Genomic DNA, 23805 nt, shown 5'->3' on the forward strand with positions numbered 1-23805 from the left:
ATAAAGGTATACACACCTAACTACAGAGCCCGCTACATAAAGGTATACACACCTGACTACAGAGCCCACTACATAAAGGTATACACACCTAACTACAGAGACATCTACATAAAGGTATACACACCTAACTACAGAGACATCTACATAAAGGTATACACACCTGACTACAGAGCCTGCTACATAAAGGTATACACACCTAACTACAGAGCCCGCTACATAAAGGTATACACACTTATCTACAGAGCCCGCTACATAAAGGTATACACACCTGACTACAGAGCCCACTACATAAAGGTATACACACCTGACTACAGAGACATCTACATAAAGGTATACACACCTGACTACAGAGCCCGCTACATAAAGGTATACACACCTGACTACAGAGCCGCTACATAAAGGTATACACACCTATCTACAGAGCTGCTACATAAAGGTATACACACCTGACTACAGAGCCGCTACATAAAGGTATACACACTTATCTACAGAGACATCTACATAAAGGTATACACACCTGACTACAGAGCCTGAAACATAAAGGTATACACACTTATCTACAGAGACATCTACATAAAGGTATACACACCTGACTACAGAGCCTGAAACATAAAGGTATACACACCTGACTACAGAGCCCGCTACATAAAGGTATACACACTTATCTGCCATAATCCTGTCCCCGATCGCTGATGTCACTGTAATGTTGTGAGAGTCTGCCCCCTAGTGGTGGCAGTGATGGGTGCAGCTGATCCTACATAAGTAACATTACACACAATACATGTTATTCTCTGCAATTCACAATGGAAACATTTTATTTTCTATTCTTATTATTATATTGGGTTATAGCCGCCATCATCTGCATCTCTACTGGCAGGACTTTTTTTTTCTTTTTATTTAGCTCCACCTGTTCCACCCAGAATCGACTCCCAAGCATTGTGGAGACGCCCACTTCTGGGTGCAGCTGTGTAACCGTTGCCCTATGGATCAGGGGTTGGAGAGAACAGCTCATGCACAGTTTTCAGTGTCTGGAGCAGAAGGCAGCAGACTCAGAACTGGGGAGGGAGACTAAGATAATAGTATGGAGCAGTAGTCTCCGGGGGGTGGGGGGGGGGGGGGGGGGGGGGGGAGGTGATTGAACATGGATTTTACATGAGCGGAATACCCCTTTAAGGTCAATTATAAACATTTCCACAAAGCCGCTCTGTACAAAGTCATTGTTTATTATTCAGGGGGACGGAGCGCTCAGGGCGCTGACTCGTTCTTCTCGGTTCTTTCTATTGGGTGGTCAGGGACCTGAAGGTACGCCTGGCATTTAAAGCCTAAAGCCTTATTGGTGTTATTAGGCGGATGCACAGAGCTGGACAGGAGGCGGGGAGCGACTCCATACTGGGCGGTCATGAGGGCGGAGCGTGGCGGCTGCCTGTAGGACGCAGAGTAGACGCTTCTTAGGTCATCGCCCACTTGGTCTCTCCACAGTTTTTGCTTTTCTTGCAGGAGGCCAAAATTAGTCGGAGGATCTGAAAAAAAGTTCAAAAAGTTAGAAACATTCTGGAAAATTCTGGCTGGATCCCGGCCAGAGGAGCCGCACAGTCACATGGTACATAAGTGTATAATGGTCTGTCCTCCTGCAGGGGGCGCACAATCCACGGCCTATCCTAGAGGAAGAGCTATGGTGGCCCAGGCAAACACTGATAGGCAGGAAGGCCGGGGGCCGGAACCATCTAATATCCGGAGCTAAGATGACAGGACCCCCACATTACAGCTGATCACTGGGGGTGCTGCCGGGTATTATCAGCACAGTCCTGCAGGACCCCCACATTACAGCTGATCACTGGGGGTGCTGCCGGGTATTATCAGCACAGTCCTGCAGGACCCCCACATTACAGCTGATCACTGGGGGTCCTGCCGGGTATTATCAGCACAGTCCTGCAGGACCCCCACGTTACAGCTGATCACTGGGGGTCCAGCCGGGTATTATCAGCACAGTCCTGCAGGACCCCCACATTACAGCTGATCACTGGGGGTCCAGCCGGGTATTATCAGCACAGTCCTGCAGGACCCCCACATTACAGCTGATCACTGGGGGTCCAGCCGGGTATTATCAGCACAGTCCTGCAGGACCCCCATGTTACAGCTGATCACTGGGGGTCCAGCCGGGTATTATCAGCACAGTCCTGCAGGACCCCCATGTTACAGCTGATCACTGGGGGTCCAGCCGGGTATTATCAGCACAGTCCTGCAGGACCCCCATGTTACAGCTGATCACTGGGGGTCCAGCCGGGTATTATCAGCACAGTCCTGCAGGACCCCCATGTTACAGCTGATCACTGGGGGTCCAGCCGGGTATTATCAGCACAGTCCTGCAGGACCCCCACCTTACAGCTGATCACTGGGGGTCCTGCCGGGTATTATCAGCACAGTCCTGCAGGACCCCCACATTACAGCTGATCACTGGGGGTCCTGCTGGGTATTATCAGCACAGTCCTGCAGGACCCCCACATTACAGCTGATCACTGGGGGTCCTGCCGGGTATTATCAGCACAGTCCTGCAGGACCCCCACATTACAGCTGATCACTGGGGGTCCTGCCGGGTATTATCAGCAACAACGCTGTGTGAACATAGCCTATAACTGTATAACACACTATGTGCACCACTGTGTATATCACCTTGTGTTACCCATTCTGCCTCCCCCCATATTGCCTTAATGCTTATTATTACTTTTACTATTATTATTTTTAATTTTTTTTTACCTGTAGAAGGAAAATCGGATTTCTCTGGCGCCCAGGTGAGACTGTTCCCATCCCAGCTCCGGAGAGGAGGCAAGGTGGAGGTGCCCCACCTGATGTAGTGGTCGTCATAGTGAGACACCAGGTGCCTGGCGGGCGGCTCTCCATGATGTGACAGCAGGTGGGGTCCTGGTAATCCCTGGAGACAATGGAAGGAGACACATCACTTCGGAATCGGCCATCACAGTGGGCGCTGGAGGGATTCCTACATATCACATTCATTGTACACATCAGCCGTACTCCACTCACCATCTCCCTCCTCCTCCTCCCTCCCATCGCCCTCCTCCAGCCTCCCATCTCCCTCCTCCTCCCTCCCATCTCCCTCCTCCTCCCTCCCATCGCACTCCTCCTCCCTCCCATCTCCCTCCTCCTCCCTCCCATCGCCCTCCTCCAGCCTCCCATCTCCCTCCTCCAGCCTCCCATCGCCCTCCTCCTCCCTCCCATCTCCCTCCTCCAGCCTCCCATCTCCCTCCTCCTCCCTCCCATCGCACTCCTCCAGCCTCCCATCGCCCTCCTCCAGCCTCCCATCTCCCTCCTCCTCCCTCCCATCGCACTCCTCCTCCCTCCCATCGCCCTCCTCCAGCCTCCCATCTCCCTCCTCCTCCAGCCTCCCATCTCCCTCCTCCTCCCTCCCATCGCCCTCCTCCAGCCTCCCATCGCCCTCCTCCAGCCTCCCATCGCCCTCCTCCTCCCTCCCATCTCCCTCCTCCAGCCTCCCATCGCACTCCTCCAGCCTCCCATCGCACTCCTCCAGCCTCCCATCTCCCTCCTCCCTCCCATCTCCCTCCTCCTCCCTCCCATCGCCCTCCTCCAGCCTCCCATCGCCCTCCTCCAGCCTCCCATCTCCCTCCTCCCTCCCATCGCACTCCTCCAGCCTCCCATCTCCCTCCTCCCTCCCATCTCCCTCCTCCTCCCTCCCATCTCCCTCCTCCCTCCCATCGCCCTCCCATCTCCCTCCTCCAGCCTCCCATCGCCCTCCTCCAGCCTCCCATCGCCCTCCTCCAGCCTCCCATCGCACTCCTCCAGCCTCCCATCTCCCTCCTCCCTCCCATCTCCCTCCTCCTCCCTCCCATCGCCCTCCTCCCTCCCATCTCCCTCCTCCAGCCTCCCATCGCCCTCCTCCAGCCTCCCATCTCCCTCCTCCAGCCTCCCATCGCCCTCCTCCCTCCCATCTCCCTCCTCCAGCCTCCCATCTCCCTCCTCCCTCCCATCTCCCTCCTCCAGCCTCCCATCTCCCTCCTCCCTCCCATCGCACTCCTCCTCCCTCCCATCGCACTCCTCCTCCAGCCTCCCATCGCCCTCCTCCTCCCTCCCATCTCCCTCCTCCTCCCTCCCATCGCCCTCCTCCAGCCTCCCATCTCCCTCCTCCTCCCTCCCATCGCACTCCTCCTCCAACCTCCCATCGCCCTCCTCCTCCCTCCCATCGCACTCCTCCTCCAGCCTCCCATCACCCTCCTCCTCCCTCCCATCTCCCTCCTCCAGCCTCCCATCTCCCTCCTCCAGCCTCCCATCGCCCTCCTCCAGCCTCCCATCGCCCTCCTCCTCCCTCCCATCTCCCTCCTCCTCCCTCCCATCTCCCTCCTCCTCCCTCCCATCGCCCTCCTCCAGCCTCCCATCGCCTTCCTCCTCCCTCCCATCTCCCTCCTCCTCCCTCCCATCTCCCTCCTCCTCCCTCCCATCGCCCTCCTCCAGCCTCCCATCTCCCTCCTCCTCCAGCCTCCCATCGCACTCCTCCAGCCTCCCATCTCCCTCCTCCAGCCTCCCATCGCCCTCCTCCTCCCTCCCATCTCCCTCCTCCTCCCTCCCATCTCCCTCCTCCTCCCTCCAATCGCCCTCCTCCAGCCTCCCATCGCCTTCCTCCTCCCTCCCATCTCCCTCCTCCTCCCTCCCATCTCCCTCCTCCTCCCTCCCATCTCCCTCCTCCTCCCTCCCATCGCCCTCCTCCAGCCTCCCATCTCCCTCCTCCTCCAGCCTCCCATCGCACTCCTCCAGCCTCCCATCGCACTCCTCCAGCCTCCCATCTCCCTCCTCCAGCCTCCCATCGCACTCCTCCTCCCTCCCATCGCCCTCCTCCAGCCTCCCATCTCCCTCCTCCTCCCTCCCATCTCCCTCCTCCTCCCTCCCATCTCCCTCCTCCTCCCTCCCATCGCCCTCCTCCAGCCTCCCATCTCCCTCCTCCTCCCTCCCATCGCACTCCTCCAGCCTCCCATCGCACTTCTCCAGCCTCCCATCGCACTCCTCCAGCCTCCCATCTCCCTCCTCCAGCCTCCCATCTCCCTCCTCCAGCCTCCCATCTCCCTCCTCCAGCCTCCCATCTCCCTCCTCCAGCCTCCCATCGCCCTCCTCCTCCCTCCCATCTCCCTCCTCCTCCCTCCCATCGCCCTCCTCCAGCCTCCCATCTCCCTCCTCCAGCCTCCCATCGCCCTCCTCCTCCCTCCCATCGCACTCCTCCTCCAGCCTCCCATCTCCCTCCTCCAGCCTCCCATCTCCCTCCTCCAGCCTCCCATCGCACTCCTCCTCCAGCCTCCCATCTCCCTCCTCCTCCCTCCCATCGCACTCCTCCTCCAGCCTCCCATCGCCCTCCTCCTCCCTCTCATCTCCCTCCTCCAGCCTCCCATCGCCCTCCTCCAGCCTCCCATCGCCCTCCTCCTCCCTCCCATCTCCCTCCTCCTCCCTCCCATCTCCCTCCTCCTCCCTCCCATCTCCCTCCTCCTCCCTCCCATCTCCCTCCTCCTCCCTCCCATCTCCCTCCTCCTCCAGCCTCCCATCGCCCTCCTCCTCCCTCCCATCTCCCTCCTCCTCCCTCCCATCTCCCTCCTCCTCCCTCCCATCTCCCTCCTCCAGCCTCCCATCTCCCTCCTCCAGCCTCCCATCTCCCTCTTCCTCCCTCCCATCGCCCTCCTCCAGCCTCCCATCTCCCTCCTCCTCCCTCCCATCGCACTCCTCCAGCCTCCCATCGCCCTCCTCCAGCCTCCCATCGCACTTCTCCAGCCTCCCATCGCACTCCTCCAGCCTCCCATCTCCCTCCTCCAGCCTCCCATCTCCCTCCTCCAGCCTCCCATCGCCCTCCTCCAGCCTCCCATCTCCCTCCTCCAGCCTCCCATCTCCCTCCTCCTCCCTCCCATCGCCCTCCTCCAGCCTCCCATCGCACTCCTCCTCCAGCCTCCCATCTCCCTCCTCCCTCCCATCGCACTCCTCCTCCAGCCTCCCATCTCCCTCCTCCCTCCCATCGCTCTCCTCCAGCCTCCCATCGCACTCCTCCTCCAGCCTCCCATCTCCCTCCTCCAGCCTCCCATCGCACTCCTCCAGCCTCCCATCTCCCTCCTCCAGCCTCCCATCTCCCTCCTCCTCCCTCCCATCTCCCTCCTCCTCCCTCCCATCGCACTCCTCCTCCAGCCTCCCATCTCCCTCCTCCTCCCTCCCATCGCACTCCTCCTCCAGCCTCCCATCTCCCTCCTCCTCCAGCCTCCCATCTCCCTCCTCCAGCCTCCCATCGCACTCCTCCAGCCTCCCATCTCCCTCCTCCAGCCTCCCATCTCCCTCCTCCTCCCTCCCATCGCCCTCCTCCAGCCTCCCATCGCACTCCTCCTCCAGCCTCCCATCGCACTCCTCCAGCCTCCCATCTCCCTCCTCCTCCCTCCCATCGCACTCCTCCTCCAGCCTCCCATCTCCCTCCTCCAGCCTCCCATCGCCCTCCTCCAGCCTCCCATCTCCCTCCTCCTCCCTCCCATCGCCCTCCTCCAGCCTCCCATCTCCCTCCTCCTCCCTCCCATCGCACTCCTCCAGCCTCCCATCGCCCTCCTCCAGCCTCCCATCTCCCTCCTCCAGCCTCCCATCTCCCTCCTCCTCCCTCCCATCGCACTCCTCCAGCCTCCCATCGCCCTCCTCCAGCCTCCCATCTCCCTCCTCCAGCCTCCCATCTCCCTCCTCCAGCCTCCCATCTCCCTCCTCCAGCCTCCCATCGCACTCCTCCAGCCTCCCATCTCCCTCCTCCTCCCTCCCATCGCACTCCTCCTCCAGCCTCCCATCTCCCTCCTCCTCCAGCCTCCCATCTCCCTCCTCCAGCCTCCCATCTCCCTCCTCCTCCCTCCCATCTCCCTCCTCCAGCCTCCCATGTCCCTCCTCCCTCCCATCTCCCTCCTCCTCCCTCCCATCGCCCTCCTCCAGCCTCCCATCGCACTCCTCCTCCAGCCTCCCATCTCCAGCCTCCCATCTCCCTCCTCCTCCCTCCCATCTCCCTCCTCCTCCCTCCCATCGCCCTCCTCCAGCCTCCCATCGCCCTCCTCCAGCCTCCCATCGCCCTCCTCCAGCCTCCCGTCTCCCTCCTCCCTCCCATCTCCCTCCTCCAGCCTCCCATCTCCCTCCTCCCTCCCATCTCCCTCCTCCTCCCTCCCATCGCCCTCCTCCAGCCTCCCATCGCCCTCCTCCAGCCTCCCATCGCCCTCCTCCAGCCTCCCATCGCCCTCCTCCTCCCTCCCATCTCCCTCCTCCAGCCTCCCATCTCCCTCCTCCAGCCTCCCATCGCCCTCCTCCAGCCTCCCATCGCCCTCCTCCTCCCTCCCATCTCCCTCCTCCTCCCTCCCATCTCCCTCCTCCTCCCTCCCATCGCCCTCCTCCCTCCCATCGCACTCCTCCAGCCTCCCATCGCCCTCCTCCAGCCTCCCATCGCCCTCCTCCTCCCTCCCATCTCCCTCCTCCAGCCTCCCATCTCCCTCCTCCCTCCCATCTCCCTCCTCCTCCCTCCCATCGCCCTCCTCCAGCCTCCCATCTCCCTCCTCCTCCCTCCCATCGCACTCCTCCAGCCTCCCATCGCCCTCCTCCAGCCTCCCATCGCACTTCTCCAGCCTCCCATCGCACTCCTCCAGCCTCCCATCTCCCTCCTCCAGCCTCCCATCTCCCTCCTCCAGCCTCCCATCGCCCTCCTCCAGCCTCCCATCGCACTCCTCCAGCCTCCCATCTCCCTCCTCCAGCCTCCCATCTCCCTCCTCCAGCCTCCCATCTCCCTCCTCCCTCCCATCGCACTCCTCCAGCCTCCCATCGCTCTCCTCCAGCCTCCCATCTCCCTCCTCCCTCCCATCGCCCTCCTCCAGCCTCCCATCGCACTCCTCCTCCCTCCCATCGCACTCCTCCTCCCTCCCATCGCCCTCCTCCAGCCTCCCATCGCACTCCTCCAGCCTCCCATCTCCCTCCTCCAGCCTCCCATCTCCCTCCTCCAGCCTCCCATCTCCCTCCTCCTCCCTCCCATCTCCCTCCTCCCTCCCATCGCTCTCCTCCTCCCTCCCATCGCCCTCCTCCCTCCCATCTCCCTCCTCCCTCCCATCGCACTCCTCCTCCAGCCTCCCATCTCCCTCCTCCAGCCTCCCATCTCCCTCCTCCAGCCTCCCATCACATTACCAGGGAGGACGGCTATGCTGCCTGAGAAGAGACCTTTCTCCCAAGTAGCTTTTGTGTCAGATGGCGGCCGGAGCTCTTCCTTACAGTACAGCACCACCTGGTGGTCAGAACATGCGGCAATGTGCACGTCCAAATGATGAGACAGAGGACACACGTGATCGGTCACTCTCCTTACAGCCAGCCCTCCGCATAGTGATGTATAGTGATGTATAGTGATGTAATGTATAGTGATGTGTAGTGATGTATAGTGATGTATAGTGATGTAATGTATAAATGATGTATAGTGATGTGTAGTGATGTATAGTGATGTATAGTGATGTGTGTAGTGATGTATAGTGATGTAATGTATAAATGATGTATAGTGATGTATAGTGATGTATAGTGATCCCTGTATATCAGCCAGCCCTCCGCATAGTGATGTGTAGTGATGTAATGTATAAATGATGTATAGTGATGTAATGTATAGTGATGTATAGTGATGTGTAGTGATGTATAGTGATGTAATGTATAGTGATGTATAGTGATGTGTAGTGATGTATAGTGATGTATAGTGATGTATAGTGATCCCTGTATATCAGCCAGCCCTCCGCATAGTGATGTATAGTGATATATAGTGATGTGTAGTGATGTATAGTGATCCCTGTATATCAGCCAGCCCTCCGCATAGTGATGTATAGTGATGTATAGTGATGTATAGTGATGTGTAGTGATGTATAGTGATGTATAGTGATGTATAGTGATGTGTAGTGATGTGTAGTGATGTATAGTGATGTAATGTATAGTGATGTGTAGTGATGTATAGTGATGTGTAGTGATGTATACCTGTAGTGTATAGTTTGAGGGCCCTGTATACCTGTAGTATATAATTGGTGGAGTTCCTGTATACCTGTAGTGTATAGTTTGGGGTTCTGTATACCTGATGTACCCGGCGCTGCCTGGGTATAAAGTGTCAGTGTGTATAGGGGGTCCTGTATACCTGTAGTGTAGAGTTGGTGGAGGTGCTGTATACCTGTAGTATAGAGTTGGTAGAGGTGCTGTATACCTGTAGTATAGAGTTGGTGGAGGTCTTGTTTACCTGAAGTATATAGTTTGAGGGTCCTGTATACCTGCAGTGTATAGTTTGAGGGTCCTGTATACCTGTAGTATATAGTTGGTGGAGTTCCTGTATACCTGTAGTGTATAGTTCGGGGTTCTGTATAACTGTAGTATAGAGTTGGTGGAGGTGCTGTGGCAGTGTTATCCAGTCACTGTATGGTGGTATTGGTCAGGTCTGGCAGTGTTATCCAGTCACAGTATGGCGGTATTGGTCAGGTCTGGTATAGCAGTGTTATCCAGTCACAGTGTGGCCGTATTGGTCAGGTGTGGTATGGCAATGTTATCCAGTCACAGTGTGGCCGTATTGGTCAGGTCTGGTGTGGCGGTGTTATCCAGTCACAGTATGGCGGTATTGGTCAGGTCTGGTGTGGCGGTGTTATCCAGTCACAGTATGGCAGTATTGGTCAGGTCTGGTATGGCGGTGTTATCCAGTTACAGTATGGTGGTATTGGTCAGGTCTGGTGTGGCGGTGTTATCCAGTCGGGGTATGGTGGTATTGGTCAGGTCTGGTATGGCGGTGTTATCCAGTCACGGTATGGTGGTATTGGTCAGGTCTGGTGTGGCGGTGTTATTTGGTATGGTATGACGGTGTTATCCAGTCACAGTATGGTGTTATTGGTCGGGTCTGGTATGGCAGTGTTATCCAGTTACAGTATGGTGGTATTGGTCAGGTCTGGTGTGGCGGTGTTATCCAGTCGGGGTATGGTGGTATTGGTCAGGTCTGGTATGGCGGTGTTATCCAGTCACAGTATGGTGGTATCGGTCAGGTCTGGTGTGGCGGTGTTATTTGGTATGGTATGACGGTGTTATCCAGTTACAGTATGGTGGTATTGGTCGGGTCTGGTATAGCGGTGTTATCCAGTCACAGTATGGCGGTATTGGTCAGGTCTGGTGTGGTGGTGTTATCCAGTCACAGTATGGCGGTACTGGTCAGGTCTGGTACGGTGGTGTTATCCAGTCACAGTATGGCGGTATTGGTCAGGTCTGGTATGGCGGTGTTATCCAGTCACAGTGTGGCGGTATTGGTCAGGTCTGGTATAGCAGTGTTATCCAGTCACAGTTTGGCCGTATTGGTCAGGTGTGGTATGGCAATGTTATCCAGTCACAGTATGGCGGTATTGGTCAGGTCTGGTGTGGCAGTGTTATCCAGTCACAGTATGGCGGTATTGGTCAGGTCTGATATGACAGTGTTATCCAGTCACAGTAGTCAGGTCTGGTGTGGCGGTGTTATTTGGTATGGTATGATGGTGTTATCCAGTTACAGTATGGTGGTATTGGTCAGGTCTTGTGTGTCGGTGTTATCCAGTCGGGGTATGGTGGTATTGGTCAGGTCTGGTATGGCAGATTCATCCATTCACAATATGGCGGTATTGGTCAGGTCTGGTATGGCGGTGTTATCCAGTCACAGTGTGGCGGTATTGGTCAGGTCTGGTATGGCGGTGTTATCCAGTCACAGTGTGGTGGTATTGGTCAGGTCTGGTATGGCAGAATTATCCAGTCACAGTATGGCAGTATTGGTCAGGTCTGGTGGTGTTATCCAGTCACAGTATGATGGTATTGGTCAGGTCTGGTATGGCGGTGTTATCCAGTCACAGTGTGGCCGTATTGGTCAGGTGTGGTATGGCAATGTTATCCAGTCACAGTGTGGCCGTATTGGTCAGGTCTGGTGTGGCGGTGTTATCCAGTCACAGTATGGCGGTATTGGTCAGGCCTGGTATGGCAGTGTTATCCAGTCACAGTATGGCGGTATTGGTCAGATCTGGTATAGCGGTGTTATCCAGTCACAGTGTGGCCGTATTGGTCAGGTCTGGTATAGCAGTGTTATCCAGTCACAGTATGGCGGTATTGGTCAGGTGTGGTATGGCAGTGTTATCCAGTCACAGTATGGCGGTATTGGTAAGGTCTGGTGTGGCAGTGTTATCCAGTCACAGTATGGCGGTATTGGTCAGGTCTGATATGACAGTGTTATCCAGTTACAGCATGGTGGTATTGGTCAGGTCTGGTGTGGCGGTGTTATCCAGTCGGGGTATGGTGTATTGGTCAGGTCTGGTATGGAGGTGTTATTTGTCATTTTTATGATATAGATAGATAGTGATGTATAGTGATATATAGTGATCCCTGTATATCAGCCAGCCCTCTGCATAGTGATATATAGTGATGTATAGTGATATATCTATATCATAAAAATGAAGGTCTGTCCTTCTGTCTGTCTGTCTGTCTGTCTGTCCTCTATAGACTTCAAAATGCCTGAACCGTTTGACCCCAAATTTGACACACAGATACATTGGGTGCCCGGGAAGGTTATAGCGAAGGTCCCGTCCCCGCCAGATGTACAGGAGGGGAGGGGGAGGGGAAAGAGAGGCGCCCCATAGAGATGAATGGGAAATTCTCCTCACTGCACACACAGGTGATATAATTAGCTGCAGCAGACACGGCAGTTGGAGCCTTAGCAACCAATAGGATTACTGCTTTCATTTTCACAGGGAGCAATGGTTGCTAGGGAAGCTGCCTGACAACATCCACAGTAATAACTGGTAGATCCCCTACTCCAACTATACAGTACATGTATACAGGGCCCCCTACTCCATCTATACAGTACATGTATATACAGGACCCCCTACTCCATCTATACAGTACATGTATATAGGACCCCCTACTCCATCTATACAGTACATGTATACAGGACCCCCTACTCCATCTATACAGTACATGTATACAGGACCCCCTACTCCATCTATACAGTACATGTATATAGGACCCCCTACTCCATCTATACAGTACATGTATACAGGACCCCCTACTCCATCTATACAGTACATATATATACAGGACCCCCTACTCCATCTATACAGTACATGTATATACAGGACCCCCTACTCCATCTATACAGTACATGTATACAGGACCCCCTACTCCATCTATACAGTACATGTATACAGGACCCCCTACTCAGTCTATACAGCACATGTATATACAGGACCCCCTACTCCATCTATACAGGACATGTATATACAGGACCCCCTACTCCATCTATACAGGACATGTATATACAGGACCCCCTACTCCATCTATACAGGACATGTATATACAGGACCCCCTACTCCATCTATACAGTACATGTATACAGGACCCCCTACTCCATCTATACAGTACATGTATACAGGACCCCCTACTCCATCTATACAGTACATGTATATACAGGACCCCCTACTCCATCTATACAGTACATGTATATACAGGACCCCCTACTCCATCTATACAGTACATGTATACAGGACCCCCTACTCCATCTATACAGTACATGTATACAGGACCCCCTACTCCATCTATACAGTACATGTATATACAGGGCCCCCTACTCCATCTATACAGTACAGGTATACAGGAGCCCCTACTCCATCTATACAGTACATGTATACAGGACCCCCTACTCCATCTATACAGCACATGTATATACAGGACCCCCTACTCCATCTATACAGTACATGTATATACAGGACCCCCTACTCCATCTATACAGTACATGTATATACAGGACCCCCTACTCCATCTATACAGTACATGTATATACAGGACCCCCTACTCCATCTATACAGTACATGTATATACAGGACCCCCTACTCCATCTATACAGTACATGTATATACAGGACCTCCTACTCCATCTATACAGTACATGTATATACAGGACCCCCTACTCCATCTATACAGTACATGTATACAGGACCCCCTACTCCATCTATACAGTACATGTATATACAGGACCCCCTACTCCATCTATACAGTACATGTATACAGGACCCCCTACTCCATCTATACAGTACATGTATATACAGGGCCCCCTACTCCATCTATACAGTACATGTATATACAGGACCCCCTACTCCATCTATACAGTACATGTATATACAGGGCCCCCTACTCCATCTATACAGTACATGTATACAGGACCCCCTTCTCCATCTATACAGTACATGTATATACAGGACCTCCTACTCCATCTATACAGTACATGTATATACAGGGCCCCCTACTCCATCTATACAGTACATGTATATACAGGGCCCCCTACTCCATCTATACAGTACATGTATACAGGACCCCCTTCTCCATCTATACAGTACATGTATATACAGGACCCCCTACTCCATCTATACAGCACATGTATACAGGACCCCCTACTCCATCTATACAGTACATGTATATACAGGACCCCCTACTACATCTATACAGTACATATATATACAGGACCTCCTACTGCATCTATACAGTACATGTATACAGGACCTCCTACTCCATCTATACAGTACATGTATACAGGACCCCCTACTCCATCTATACAGTACATGTATATACAGGACCTCCTACTCCATCTATACAGTACATGTATATACAGGACCTCCTACTCCATCTATACAGTACATGTATATACAGGACCTCCTACTCCATCTATACAGTACATGTATATACAGGGCCCCCTACTCCATCTATACAGTACATGTATACAGGACCCCCTTCTCCATCTATACAGTACATGTATATACAGGACCTCCTACTCCATCTATACAGCACATGTATACAGGACCCCCTACTCCATCTATACAGCACATGTATACAGGACCCCCTACTCCATCTATACAGTACATGTATATACAGGACCCCCTACTACATCTATACAGTACATATATATACAGGACCTCCTACTGCATCTATACAGTACATGTATACAGGACCTCCTACTCCATCTATACAGTACATGTATACAGGACCCCCTACTCCATCTATACAGTACATGTATATACAGGACCTCCTACTCCATCTATACAGTACATGTATATACAGGACCTCCTACTCCATCTATACAGTACATGTATATACAGGACCTCCTACTCCATCTATACAGTACATGTATATACAGGGCCCCCTACTCCATCTATACAGTACATGTATACAGGACCCCCTTCTCCATCTATACAGTACATGTATATACAGGACCTCCTACTCCATCTATACAGCACATGTATACAGGACCCCCTACTCCATCTATACAGTACATGTATATACAGGACCCCCTACTCCATCTATACAGTACATGTATACAGGACCCCCTACTCCATCTATACAGTACATGTATATACAGGACCCCCTACTTCATCTATACAGTACATGTATACAGGACCCCCTACTCCATCTATACAGTACATGTATACAGGACCCTCTACTCCATCTATACAGTACATGTATACAGGCCCCCCCTCTCCATCTATACAGTACATGTATATACAGGACCCCTACTCCATCTATACAGTACATGTATACAGGACCCCCTACTCCATCTATACAGTACATGTATACAGGACCCCCTAGTCCATCTATACAGTACATGTATACAGGACCCCTTACTCCTACTTTACAGTACATGTATACAGGGCAGTATTACCAGCTGTTGATGCCCTAAGCACTAAACCTGAGGACACCCCATCCTCACCCACCAATTAGCATCAGGATTGGTAGGTAATAGCTCCAGACATCACATTTAACACCGCCACACCAAGCCTGACCAATACCACCATACTGTGACTGGATAACACCACCACACCAGACCTGACCAATACCGCCATACTGTGACTGGATAACACTGTCATATAAGACCTGACCAATACCGCCATATTGTGAATGGATAACACCGCCACACCAGACCTGACCAATACCGCTATACTGTGCTGGATAACACTGCCATACCAGACCTGACCAATACCACCATACTGTGACTGGATAACACCACCACACCAGACCTGACCAATACCGCCATATTGTGACTGGATAACACCGCCATACCAGACCTGACCAATACCGCCACACTGTGACTGGATAACAGCGCCATACCAGACCTGACCAATACCACCATATTGTGACTGGATAACACTGCTACAGCACCTCCTCCAACTCTATACTACAGGTATACAGAACCCCAAACTATACACTACAGGTAATCAGGACCCCAAAACTATACACTACAGGTATACAGGAACTCCACCAACTATATACTACAGGTATACAGGACCCTCAAACTATACACTACAGGTATACAGGACCCCCGAACTATATACTTCAGGTATACAAGACTTCCACCAACTCTATACTACAGGTATACAGCACCTCCACCAACTCTATACTACAGGTATACAGGACCCCCTATACACACTGACACTTTATACCTGGGCAGCGCCGGGTACATTTTCTAGTATAGTGATACATAGTGATCCCTGTATATCAGCCAGCTCTCTGCATTGTGATGTGTAGTGATGTATAGTGATGTGATATATAGTGATGTATAGTGATGTATAGTGATGTAATATATAGTGATGTATAGTGATGTATAGTGATCCCTGTATATCAGCCAGCCCTTCGCATAGTGATGTATAGTGATGTATAGTGATCCCTGTATATCAGCCAGCCCTCCGCATTGTGATGTATAGTGATGTATAGTGATGTAATGTATAGTGATGTATAGTGATGTGATGTATAGTGATGTATAGTGATCCCTGTATATCAGCCAGCCCTCCGCATAGTGATGTATAGTGATGTATAGTGATGTGATGTATAGTGATGTGATGTATAGTGATGTATAGTGATGTGATATATATAGTGATGTATAGTTATCCCTGTACATCAGCCAGCCCTTCGCATAGTGATGTGTAGTGATGTATAGTGATGTGTAGTGATGTATAGTGATGTATAGTGATGTATAGTGATCCCTGTATATCAGCCAGCCCTCCGCATAGTGATGTGTAGTGATGTATAGTGATGTATAGTGATCCCTGTATATCAGCCAGCCCTCCGCATAGTGATGTGTAGTGATGTATAGTGATGTATAGTGATGTATAGTGATCCCTGTATATCAGCCAGTCCTCCGCATAGTGATGTATAGTGATGTGTAGTGATGTATAGTGATCCCTGTATATCAGCCAGCCCTCCGCATAGTGATGTGTAGTGATGTATAGTGATGTATAGTGATGTAATGTATAGTGATGTATAGTGATGTATAGTGATGTAATGTATAGTGATGTATAGTGATGTATAGTGATCCCTGTATATCAGCCAGCCCTCCGCATAGTGATGTATAGTGATGTATAGTGATGTGTAGTGATGTATAGTGATGTATAGTGATGTAATGTATAAATGATGTATAGCGATGTATAGTGATGTATAGTGATCCCTGTATATCAGCCAGCCCTCCGCATAGTGATGTGTAGTGATGTGTAGTGATGTATAGTGATGTATAGTGATGTATAGTGATGTATAGTGATGTATAGTGATGTATAGTGATGTGTAGTGATGTATAGTGATGTAATGTATAAATGATGTATAGCGATGTATAGTGATCCCTGTATATCAGCCAGCCCTCCGCATAGTGATGTATAGTGATGTATAGTATAGTGATGTATAGCGATGTATAGTGATGTATAGTGATGTGTAGTGATGTATAGTGATGTATAGTGATGTAATGTATAGTGATGTATAGTGATCCCTGTATAACAGCCAGCCCTCTGTATAGTGATGTATAGTGATGTAATGTATAGTGATGTATAGTGATGTATAGTGATCCCTGTATAACAGCCAGCCCTCCGCATAGTGATGTATAGTGATGTATAGTGATCCCTGTATATCAGCCAGCCCTCCGCATAGTGATGTATAGTGATGTATAGTGATGTATAGTGATGTAATGTGTAGTGATGTGTAGTGATGTATAGTGATGTATAGTGATGTAATGTATAAATGATGTATAGCGATGTATAGTGATGTATAGTGATCCCTGTATATCAGCCAGCCCTCCGCATAGTGATGTAATGTATAGTGATGTATAGTGATGTAATGTATAGTGATGTAATGTATAGTGATGTATAGTGATCCCTGTATATCAGCCAGCCCTCCGCATAGTGATGTATAGTGATGTAATGTATAGTGATGTATAGTGATGTATAGTGATGTATAGCGATGTATAGTGATGTATAGTGATGTAATGTATAGTGATGTATAGTGATGTATAGTGATGTATAGCGATGTATAGTGATGTATAGTGATGTGTAGTGATGTATAGTGATGTATAGTGATGTATAGTGATCCCTGTATATCAGCCAGCCCTCCGCATAGTGTCAGGCAGGGAATCGGTGGAGCCCGTATAGTCACCAGGTCGTATAGCTGAGAAGTTGTCGTCTTCTTCAGGGTCAGCAACAAGGGAGGATCCTGTCAGCTGCCGGAGGAGACGGATCGGGCACATACGCAGCACGGCAGCCGGACATGATGAAATTATTTCTCTTTATAATATTAGATTCACTATAAAATGACTTTTGGTTTCTGAGGGGAATTGATGGATCCCGGGCTCTATAGTCTGGAGCGTTCCTTTAAGTTTTGCAATTCATGTTAATGTAAGTTTTTAAAACTTTTACCTCCATTCTTTTTAGGAAATCTCTCCTGTGTATCCGATCGGGCTGACTGTCTGGGAAGCGGATGAAGTCTTTGTGGTAGCAGCTCTGGGGCGATGGGAGATCACGTCTCCTGAACTAGAAAGAGGGAAGAAGAATCATGGGAGTCACGAGGGCCGAGGGCAATAGCACCGCATTCACACCCATCTTATGCTGCCTCCCCTGACCTGCTGCCCCTCTAACCTGCTGCCTCCCCTGACCTGCTGCCCCTCTAACCTGCTGCCACCCCTGACCTGCTGCCCCTCTAACCTGCTGCCACCCCTGACCTGCTGCCCCTCTAACCTGCTGCCACCCCTGACCTGCTGCCCCTCTAACCTGCTGCCACCCCTGACCTGCCACCCCTGACCTGCCGTCCCCTCTAACCTGCTGCCACCCCTGACCTGCTGCCCCTCTAACCTGCTGCCACCCCTGACCTGCTGCCCCTCTAACCTGCTGCCACCCCTGACCTGCTGCCACCCCTGACCTGCTGCCACCCCTGACCTGCTGCCACCCCTGACCTGCCACTCCTGACCTGCCGTCCCCTCTAACCTGCTGCCACCCCTGACCTGCTGCCCCTCTAACCTTCTGCCTCCCCTGACCTGCTGCCACCCCTGACCTGCTGCCCCTCTAACCTGCTGCCTCCCCTGACCTGCTGTCACCCCTGACCTGCTGCCCCCTCTAACCTGCTGCCCCTCTAACCTGCTGCCCCTCTAACCTGCTGTCACCCCTGATCTGCTGTCACCCCTGACCTGCTGCCACCCCTGACCTGCTGCCTCCCCTGACCTGCTGCCCCTCTAACCTGCTGCCACCCCTGACCTGCTGCCACCCCTGACCTGCTGTCACCCCTGACCTGCTGCCACCCCTGACCTGCTGCCACCCCTGACCTGCTGCCTCCCCTGACCTGCTGCCCCTCTAACCTGCTGCCTCCCCTGACCTGCTGCCTCCCCTGACCTGCTGCCACCCCTGACCTGCTGTCACCCCTGACCTGCTGTCACCCCTGACCTGCTGCCTCCCCTGACCTGCTGCCCCTCCTGACCTGCTGCCACCCCTGACCTGCTGCCTTCTCTAACCTGCTGTCACCCCTGACCTGCTGCCATTCTGACCTGCTGTAACCCCTGACCTGCTGTCACCCTTGACCTGCTGCCACCCATGACCTGCTGTCACCCCTAACCTGCTGTCACCCCTGACCTGCTGCCATTCTGACCTGCTGTCACTCCTGACCTGCTGTCACCCCTGACCTGCTGCCTCCCCTGACCTGCTGTCACTCCTGACCTGCTGCCTCCCCTGACCTGCTGTCACCCCTGACCTGCTGTCACCCCTGACCTGCTGTCACCCCTGACCTGCTGCCTCCCCTGACCTGCTGTCACCCCTGACCTGCTGCCTCCCCTGACCTGCTGTCACCCCTGACCTGCTGCCTCCCCTGACCTGCTGCCTCCCCTGACCTGCTGTCACCCCTGACCTGCTGCCTCCCCTGACCTGCTGTCACCCCTGACCTGCTGTCACCCCTGACCTGCTGCCTCCCCTGACCTGCTGTCACCCCTGACCTGCTGCCACCCCTGACCTGCTGTCACCCCTGACCTGCTGTCACCCCTGACCTGCTGCCTCCCCTGACCTGCTGCCTCCCCTGACCTGCTGTCACCCCTGACCTGCTGCCACCCCTGACCTGCTGCCACCCCTGACCTGCTGCCTCTCCTGACCTGCTGTCACCCCTGACCTGCTGCCTCCCCTGACCTGCTGTCACCCCTGACGTGCTGTCACCCCTGACCTGCTGTCACCCCTGACCTGCTGCCTCCCCTGACCTGCTGTCACCCCTGACGTGCTGTCACCCCTGACCTGCTGCCATTGTAAATAGTGCTGATCAAACTGTTCGAGAAAAGTTAAGTATAAGTCGAACATCTCGATTTTCTCAAACCAATAATTTTACAGTTCGTTCAAGTTAGCGTCCGAGCGCCTTTTTTGCCAGCCAATCAGTGCAGAGCAGAAACATCGTTGCTGAGGTGCAGGGGTCTCATTGGTTGCTAAAATCACATGACCATCTCATATAAAAGGCGCTGTGCTGGGCGCCATTGTCTCCTCACTCACTTTTCTGTACAGACGGCTATCACATAGATAGGCAGTGAGCAGGGACGCTTTAACCAGAGGTCACATGGTGCACGTGCAGGGCCGGCCTGTGCTCTGTGAGACCATTGCGGTCGCACAAGGCTCCGGCCACCAGCCTGCCAGGGGGGCGCCATCGGGATGGGTAAGTTACCCATCCATGGCGCCCCCTGCAGGCCCTGCCCCCCCCCCCCCTGCGCTATGAGCGCTCGTAACGAGCGCTCATAGGTACGGGCAGCAGCAGCGTCACTGACAGGTCGGGAGCCATTGGCGCCCTCCCTGTCAGTCATCCCTGTGCCCGCAGGCAGTGCTTTACCTGCGGGCACAAGAAGCCGCTCTCCCGCAGTGGTATCGGCGCTAAGTGATGTCAGCGCCGGCATCGCGAGAGGGGACGGCGGCCTCTTGTGACCGCAGGCAAAGCCCTGCCTGCGGCCACCAGGATGAGGTGAAGAGAAGAGGAACCCGCGGACCCAGGTGAGTATACGCCTTTGTTTTTTTGTTATTTGCTATATGGGAGGCCAGGGAGGGGGAGCACAAAGGGGGGCTATATAACGGGGGCAGCACACAGTGGGGGTCTATACTACTTGGGGTGCCCTATATACTACTAGGGGGGGTGGCACGCTCAGGGGGGTATATATAATTAGGGGGGCACACAGGGGGTATATATATAACTGGGAGCACACAGGGGGTATATATATATATAACTGGGAGCACATAGGGGGTATATATAACTCGGTAAGCACACAAGGGGGGCTATATACTACGGGGGGTGCATCGGGTTATTTTTAACTCAGGGTGTGCACAGGGGGGCTATATACTACTGGGGAGGTGCATGGGGGTATATATAACTGGGGGGGTGCACAGGGGGGTTTATATAACGGGGAGTGCAGAGGGGGGCTATATAGTACTGGGGGGTGCACAGGGGGTATGTATAACTGGGTGAGCGCAGAGGGGGGCTATATACTACTGGGGGCGCACAGGGGATATATATATATAACTGGGGGGGTGCACAGGGGGTATATATAACTGGGAAAGCATACTGGGGGCGCACAGGGGATATATATACTACTGGGGGTGCACAGGGAGAGTATATACTACTGGGGGGAGCACAGGGGATGTATATATACTACTGGGGGTGCACAGGGGGGTATATATACTACTAGGGCATACATATAACTGGGGGAGCACAGAGGGGGCTATATACTACTGTGGGCAGCACCTAGTGGTCTAAAGTACTAGGGGCAGCACTCAAGGGGTCTATATACTACTGGACGCAGCACACGGGTCTACTATATAGGGGTACATAGGGGGGTAACTGTAACTGTATAGGGGACCTTGTGCCTGTATGTTTTGGAGCCTAAAATGTTTCTCTGGCAGATTCTGGAGAGAAGATTCACAGCCGGGGGAGACATCATGGTGGCCCAGGCTGGATGGAGAGAATGAAAAGACTCTGATCAGAGAAGACGTCTCCTGTGAGTCACTGGATGTAACTGCACTCTGTTATAGGGTCTGTAGTGATAGGGGTCACGGTCTGGTGGTATTATGTAATGGTATCATTGGTGATATCTTTATAAGGTTATAAGTAGAGATGAGGGAACCTGGAGCAGCTGGAGTCCATCCGAACCCAAACGTTCGCCATTTGATTAGCTGGGGCGGCTGAACTTGGATAAAGCTCTAAGATTATCTGGAAAACATGAATACAGCCAATGACTATATCCAATAACTATATCCAATAACTACATCCAATAACTACAGCCAATAACTACAGCCAATAACTATATCCAATAACTACAGCCAATAACTACAGCCAATAACTATATCCAATAACTATATCCAATAACTATATCCAATAACTATATCCAATAACTACAGCCAATAACTACAACCAATAACTACAGCCAATAACTATATCCAATAACTACAGCCAATGACTATATCCAATAACTATATCCAATAACTATATCCAATAACTACAGCCAATGACTATATCCAATAACTATATCCAATAACTATATCCAATAACTATATCCAATAACTACAGCCAATGACTATATCCAATAACTACAGCCAATGACTATATCCAATAACTACAGCCAATAACTATATCCAATAACTATATCCAATAACTACAGCCAATAACTACAGCCAATAACTACATCCAATAACTACAGCCAATAACTACATCCAATAACTATATCCAATAACTACAGCCAATAACTACAGCCAATGACTATATCCAATAACTACAGCCAATAACTACAGCCAATAACTATATCCAATAACTACAGCCAATGACTATATCCAATAACTACATCCAATAACTACATCCAATAACTACAGCCAATAACTACATCCAATAACTACAGCCAATAACTACATCCAATAACTACAGCCAATAACTACAGCCAATAACTACAGCCAATAACTATATCCAATAACTATATCCAATAACTATATCCAATAACTATATCCAATAACTACATCCAATAACTACAGCCAATAACTAGAGCCAATAACTACAGCCAATGACTACATCCAATAACTACAGCCAATAACTACAGCCAATGACTATATCCAATAACTACAGATAATAACTACAGCCAATGACTATATCCATGATTTCCACACCGCCTTAGGGCTTTATCCAAGTTCAGCAGCCGCCGCTAATCACATGCCGAATGATCGGGTTCGGATGGACTCCAGCTGCTCCAGGGTCGCTCATCTCTAGTTATAAGGTAACTACCGTATGTATTGGGGCTCTTAATACAGTGTTGGGTCATTTTCAGGGCATTATACTGTGTGTGGAGCTCTGATTCTGATAACGCTGGGTTGTGGGGGGGGGGGGGGGGTCACTCTTGAGGGCTGTGCACTGGGCCCACCAATGTATTAAAACGGCCCTGGCAGTGAGATTAGTCATATTACACAGATAGGCAGTGAGATTAGTGATATTACAGATAGGCAGTGAGATTAGTGATATTACACAGATAGGCAGTGAGATTAGTGATATTACAGATAGGCAGTGAGATTAGTGATATTACAGATAGGCAGTGAGATTAGTGATATTACACAGATAGGCAGTGAGATTAGTGATATTACACAGATAGGCAGTGAGATTAGTGATATTACACAGATAGGCAGTGAGATTAGTGATATTACAGATAGGCAGTGAGATTAGTGATATTATACAGATAGGCAGTGAGATTAGTGATATTACAGATAGGCAGTGAGATTAGTGATATTACAGATAGGCAGTGAGATTAGTGAGATTACAGATAGGCAGTGAGATTAGTGATATTACAGATAGGTAGTGAGATTAGTGATATTACAGATAGGCAGTGAGATTAGTGATATTACACAGATAGGCAGTGAGATTAGTGATATTACAGATAGGCAGTGAGATTAGTGATATTACACAGATAGGCAGTGAGATTAGTGATATTACACAGATAGGTAGTGAGATTAGTGATATTACAGATAGGTAGTGAGATTAGTGATATTACAGATAGGCAGTGAGATTAGTGATATTACAGATAGGCAGTGAGATTAGTGATATTACACAGATAGGCAGTGAGATTAGTGATATTACAGATAGGCAGTGAGATTAGTGATATTACAGATAGGTAGTGAGATTAGTGATATTACACAGATAGGCAGTGAGATTAGTGATATTACACAGATAGGCAGTGAGATTAGTGATATTACAGATAGGCAGTGAGATTAGTGATATTACAGATAGGTAGTGAGATTAGTGATATTACAGATAGGCAGTGAGATTAGTGATATTACAGATAGGCAGTGAGATTAGTGATATTACACAGATAGGCAGTGAGATTAGTGATATTACAGATAGGCAGTGAGATTAGTGATATTACAGATAGGTAGTGAGATTAGTGATATTACACAGATAGGCAGTGAGATTAGTGATATTACACAGATAGGCAGTGAGATTAGTGATATTACAGATA

The 23805-nt window shown here is 51.4% G+C and overlaps 1 protein-coding gene across 1 annotated transcript in view; it reads right to left on the minus strand.

Annotated features, from left to right (window-relative positions):
* Window positions 1-1126: 1126 nt before the first annotated feature.
* Window positions 1127-23805, minus strand: part of CFAP107 (cilia and flagella associated protein 107) — a 54581-nt gene continuing 31902 nt past the window's right edge. The window contains exons 2-4 of the mRNA XM_069947907.1: window positions 17729-17842; window positions 2755-2929; window positions 1127-1520 (exon numbers count right to left, since the gene is read on the minus strand). Coding sequence (XP_069804008.1) covers window positions 1246-1520; window positions 2755-2929; window positions 17729-17842 — 564 coding nt within the window. The 3' untranslated portion in view covers window positions 1127-1245. The remainder of the gene's footprint in view (window positions 1521-2754; window positions 2930-17728; window positions 17843-23805) is intronic.

This window comes from Dendropsophus ebraccatus, chromosome 12, assembly GCF_027789765.1.
Source record: "Dendropsophus ebraccatus isolate aDenEbr1 chromosome 12, aDenEbr1.pat, whole genome shotgun sequence".
In the NCBI taxonomy this organism is placed as follows: domain Eukaryota; kingdom Metazoa; phylum Chordata; class Amphibia; order Anura; family Hylidae; genus Dendropsophus; species Dendropsophus ebraccatus.